The sequence below is a fragment of the Cherax quadricarinatus genome, chromosome 78 (assembly GCF_038502225.1).
Source record: "Cherax quadricarinatus isolate ZL_2023a chromosome 78, ASM3850222v1, whole genome shotgun sequence".
Classification (NCBI taxonomy): Eukaryota; Metazoa; Arthropoda; class Malacostraca; order Decapoda; family Parastacidae; genus Cherax; species Cherax quadricarinatus.
Window position 1 is genome coordinate 19,445,787 of NC_091369.1, and position 6,000 is coordinate 19,451,786.

The 6,000-nt window shown below is 39.7% G+C and overlaps 1 protein-coding gene across 1 annotated transcript in view; it reads left to right on the top strand.

The window, feature by feature from the left end:
• LOC138855030 (uncharacterized) overlaps positions 1–5,725 on the top strand; it is a 94,369-nt gene extending 88,644 nt beyond the window's left edge. Inside the window, exon 3 of the mRNA XM_070101778.1 lies at positions 5,031–5,725. Coding sequence (XP_069957879.1) covers positions 5,031–5,481 — 451 coding nt within the window. The 3' untranslated portion in view covers positions 5,482–5,725. The remainder of the gene's footprint in view (positions 1–5,030) is intronic.
• The last annotated feature ends 275 nt before the right edge of the window (positions 5,726–6,000 follow it).

Genomic DNA, 6,000 nt, shown 5'->3' on the forward strand with positions numbered 1-6,000 from the left:
ACAACCTTACGTAGCCCCATATCATATAAGAATGACTTCAAGCACAAGGGCACTTTCAGTAAATCAGTCTTTTCTCAGTAGTTATTTGAGGTATATTTTTGATAAATATTTTCAAGAAAGAGTGAAAACACTTTGTCTTGTGCACCAAAACTGGAAAAAATCGGACGATAAACAAAAGAGTTACGAATTTTGCCCGACGGCCCCCTTTAGGTGGGACTATTACGGCAGAGGAAATAGAGAATGAGTTAAGGGAAATGAGGAAGGGGAAAGCTCCGGGTATTGACGGTCTCCCGGTAGAATTTTATTTACAACATTGGACGTTAATACGGGGATTTATGGTTAGGTTATTTAATCGTATGAAGGAGAAGGGTAAGTTGGGGGAGAAACAGGTAACAGCAGTTGTAGTGTTGGTCCCGAAGGGCAAGGGGCAGCCCACCCTTCGGGAGTACCGAGTCATATCGCTGATTTGTGCAGACTATAAGGTTTTTGCTAAAATTTTAGGTAATAGGTTTAAATGTGTTGTGGGGAGGGTGGTGTTAAAATCTCAGTTTGGGTTGCCGGGAAGGTCGATGAGTGAAGGACATGGGATATTGCGAAGTTTTGTGGAAGCTAAAGGTGGGGGTAAAGGGGCGACTTTGTTGGCTCTAGATTGGCAAGGAGCATATGCTAAAGTGGAAAGGGGAGATTTGCAGGTCATACAGGGTTTTGGGGAGGAAATAATCGAGTGAGTAAATATATTGTACAAGGGAGCGAGAATGAGGATACAGATTAATGGATGTATGGGGAGAGAGATTGCTATGGGTAGAGGCCTTAGACAGGGATGCCCCATGCCCCAAATACTGTTTGCGTGTTTCCAGGACCCCTTTTATAGAATGGTTGACTGTAGCTTATGTACTCCAGGTGAGGGATGTGTGGGGGGTGGGAGGGCCTGGCCGGGTTTAATTGGATATGTTGACGACTCCACTGTTCTCATTCGTGAAGGGATGTCAATGGGAGTATTGGACGAGGTTGTGTAATTATTTGGAAGTGCCATGGGTATGCAGGTAAATAGTGCGAAGTCAAGGTGCATGGGGTTGGGTTCTTAGGTGAGGGGGTGGGGGGAGATGTAATGTTGTTAAAGAATGGGTGGTGTCACTACAGATTTGTGGAATTATTTATAGGGATGACATGGTTGCGGCACGGGTGGAAAACTCGGATAGGTTAGTGGAAAGGATCGTGGGGCGTATAGGTGTTTTGAGACCCCAGCACCTAACTCTTATACAGCGAGTGATAGTTGTAAACATTTTATTGTATAGTAAGATTTGGCATGTCGCAGCTGTGTTCCCAATTACAGGGACAGCGATTGCTGAAATTCTAAGACGGGTGTACAAATTTTTGTGGGGTTCACGTTGTGATTGGTTAAGAAGAGAAGTTGTAATGTTATCTGTAAGTCAGGGTGGGTTGGGGTTGATGGATTTGAGACTGAGGGCTAAGTGTGTGTTTATTAAATGGGAAGTGTTGCATGAGGGTGTGAACATGGGGCAGTTGGGAAGGATACATGACAGGCTGGGTATGTGGTATCGAGGAATGGAGTTGAAAGAATGCAAAATCGTTTTGAGGGCCGTGATGTTGGTTAGGGAACTGAGAAAGGTTCCTATAAGGGTTTTGTGTAGGTTGCTTGTAGGTAGGTGTGTTGTCCCAGTTGAGGGTTTGTTCCCCATGTATGCGTGGAAGAGTATTTGGTATAGATTTAGTAAAATGAAGTTAAACCCTCAGTGCATGAGGTGATGTTTCGTTTTCTGCATGGGATCCTTCCGTCGGGTGAGATACTATGAAACAGACAGGTTGTAGAGGGTGGGGGGTGTGGTATCTGTGGAGGGGATGAGACTGTGTTCCATGTAGTTTACTTTTGTGAAGGGCTAGAGGAGGTTAGGTGCTGGTTAAGTAGGTTGGTACAGAGGGTGGGTGGCCATGGGGTGTCGGTTCTGCGTGCTTTAAGTCTAGATATGGGTGGGTTAGACAAGGGTGTCATGAGAGCTTTAGATTATATCATGGTAGATTATATATATATATATATGTCGTGGGTGATGAGGGGGAGAGGGGTTAGTGAAGAACGAAGGAAGGTTCTTGCGGTAACGTTCTATCATACAATGTGTCGTAACAGAGATTTGTATGGGAGGAGGTGGGTTCAGGCTTTCTCAGAGGGGTATAGAATGCTAACGTTAGGGATTCTCGTAAATCTGTGAATGATAATGAGTGAGTGAAGGGGTTTTCAAAGGTTGCAAGGGAGGCAGGGAGTCACAGCAGCCTCGTCTCCTCGGGGGAAGGGGGGCCTCGTGAGAGTATTGTGAATGTGGATTTGGTATGGTTTCCTGTTTTTCATTGAGACTTTATGGCAATATACCTTGTGGTTATCTTGCCAAGTGTGGATGTAGAGCTCAATGACTCGTTATATCGATATAACACTTTTCAGGAATGTAGGTATAAATATACTAGTTTTTTTATGTATTATTTTGATTCTTGAGTAATAATTTTTTGCGATAAGAAGTGTGCTTTTAGTTTGTATTTATGTTTCGTGCTGGGTTTTTGCACGATGAGATATACTTATGTACTGTTTTACTTTGTGCATACAGTGCATCTGACTAAGGTGGTTTTGTGCAACATTTTGCATTAATGTGTATGTGTGTGTGTGTGTGTGGGTGTGTGTGTGTGTATATATATACCTTTCTATTGTATTGAGCCTTTGTCATGGGTCAGACGTTATGTAAATCTTTATATGTGTATGATTCGATTCTTTTTTAAGTTTATAATTATGGTCTGTACCCTGAAACCGGTTTGGTGTCAAGCTAATTTCTTGATGTAAGTTTTAGTCTGTATGGTATACAGACTTATGTAGACAGTTTAGTGACGTAATCCATTTGTGCCTGAGATTATGTATATGGGTTTATTGTAACAGTATTGCACTTCAGTTTTTGAGTTCTAAGTTGTATTCTTTGTATGTTTATTTGTATGTTGGTATATGTAAAGCTGTATTGTTACGGATACGTATGTAGATGTTCTAGAAAGATTATGATGTTAGGTTTTGGTTTATTGATTAATGCGAAGGATGGGAGTTAATTGATATAATTTCTTTGTATATGTACTTTTCTAGTGTATTGAGCCTTTGTCGGATGTCATGTTATATGTAAAAATTATATATATGTAAAGTTTTGATTCGAGAATTTGTATATATGTCAAACCGCATTTTTTTTTTGTAGCTATATTCTTGCCATAAGTTATTGTTGTATGTTTTGCAGCAATATCTTGCGAGCATATAGGTGCAATCCGTTTGTCAGTTACTTGGATTGAGATCCAAACTGTTTCCTTATTATTATTTTTAAGTTAACTGTATTGGTTTAAAAAAAAAAAATCTAGGACTGTGAGGATGTAAATCATACCTACATGCCAGAGTATAATGGTACCAACACTGTTATATGAAGGTGAGAGATGTAATTTAAATTTTGTAGGAAGGACGAGGTTGGAGTTAGTAGAGATATGTTTTAGTTTATTGCTTAGGGTGAAAATTATTCAGAGAATTTGGAGGGTAGGAATTAGAAGACCAAGTGTATAATGCAGAGGGCAGATGAGGAGTTGTTGATGTAGTTTTGGAATTTAGAGGATAGAACATAATAGAATGACGAAAAGAGTTAGTTAAGAAAAGATAGAATAAGATTTTGTTTAGATTTTTAACCCCAGAGGGTTAGCCATCCATGATAACCCAAGAAAGTTAGTACATAATGAAGTATTATCTGTCTTATTTCCCTTTTGATATTTCAATCTTGTGCCCCAGGATGCCACCCACACCAGTAGGCTAACATCCAGGTACCTACGTGCTTGCAAGGTGAATGGGAACAGCATGTGTAAGGAAACATGCCATGTTTCCACCCGGCCGGGAGATTGAACCATGGACATTCAGTGTGTGTGAAGCGATAGCATTGCCTACCAGGCAAAGGAAGGAGGATTTTTGATGGTCCTAGGAAGACTTGGAGTGCTATGGGTTGAATATTCAGTAGACTGACTTTTATAGCATGACGCACTGCTATATTGTGAGCTATATTGTTTGTGCTATATTGTGTGAACTGCTGTATTGAGAGCTATATTGTTTGTGCTATATTGTGTGTACTGCTTTATTGTGAGCTATATTGTTTGTGCTATATTGTGTGTACTGATATATTGTGAGCAAGATAACGTTTGTGAAGGGATTTAAGGAAACCAGTTAGCCAGTCCTGAGTCGTGGAGGGACTTGGGCTCTGGAAAAAAAGGTTTGGAATGTTGTGGTGACGAGAGTTATTGGAACTGTGATGTGTATTCAGTTGTAGTAAGACAACTGTTTGAGAGATGAAGAATGTCTTTCATTATTTGCGGTCATGGCGCCTCAGTGAGTGATGTCCGATGTATTAGAAGAATGTGATATTCAGCAGGAATGTCACAATACTTCATACTGAGCCAAGTGTTAGTTATTACAACTACATCTATGTTTCCTGTGCATGCCACTAGTTGTAGGTTGTTTATTATATTTCATTCTCTCCTGTGCTTTATATAATAGATACTAAGAAGCTTTCGCCTTATCTCTCCCCAATAATTCTGTGATGGCAATCAATCTTTATTTATATCTCCAAACATTTTGTGAGCTTTCATGTTTTCGTAAAATTTTCTGTAAGATTTTCTGGGTTTAGCGCTTCCCTCTTGATGATAATAACTATCTCGTCAAAAATAATGCCTAGATTTATCCATGTATCTTATTCATTAACTATTTCCGTTTCCTCTACATTGCAACTAAAATGTTTCCCTTCACTTCCGCCAACCACTTTACACTCCTTATTACATTTACCCAAAAGAATTTATAATTTTATATTCTCTTGTAGAAATTTAGATTTTTGTCTAAAATTATATTTTTCATCTACAAATTTTTTGAGGAAGCTACGTTAGCAAAGTAATATTAAATACTCTACTCAGAACAGGTCATTAGCAAGATATTTCATAATCATTGACCACTGTCTACATTTCTACAGATGTGGGTCAGGTTTCCGTGTCTGTCGACTGGGAAAGGCTGGACTGCAGCACATGTTACTGAAGAACACCTACTTGAAGAATATACCAAAGGAGTCCATGTGGAGGCTGACTGAGAATGTGCCAGCGGTCGGTGTGTACCTTGATCCAAGTGTAACAAAGGAGGTGTTCCTGGACATCCAGAATTTACCCTACGCTGGAGACAATGAAATACCTGTATCTTGGATTTCTCCCACCGTTTGTGGTACTCTGGGAATGTTAGGGACAGAGAAAGACTTCAGGAGTCTTGGTCATGCAACTCTGGTAACAAGAGTAGCAGCCAGACTATTAGCTAGTAAGGGTTGCATCCCTCACTGTCATGTAACCTTCACAAACACTCCTTCTAAAGAGATGTTTAAAAAGATGACAGAGTGGGAGCAAACTCACTATGCAATAGCTATTAACATCTGCTAAGATTTAAGATATGTAAAAAAAGAGGGAAAAACATCTTAATATATGAGATTCATTTGTAATGTAATCAAAATACCTAAATTTAAAAAAAAAATATTTTTATCTACATATCCACTTCTCACTAAAATCATCTTTGAAAACATTTCCTTTTAATTTCTAGCCAATTGGCTGACCTCACTTATAAAAATTTGCGTTAATGAACCAAAAATGTCTCAAGCTCTGATTTGTACCCTCAATAATTTCATTACAAACACACACACACACACACACACACACACACACACACACACACACAGAAGGTGGAGAACTCACAAGAAATGATCAGGAGGTATGCGAGGAGCTGAACAGGAGATTTAAGGAAGTTTTTACAGTAGAGACAGGAAGGGCTGTGGGAAGACAGAACAGAAGGGAACATCAAGAGGGAATATACCAACAAGTGTAGGATGACATACGAACAACTGAGGAGGAGGTGAAGAAGCTCTTAAGTGACCTTGACACCTCAAAGGCGATGGGACCGGACAA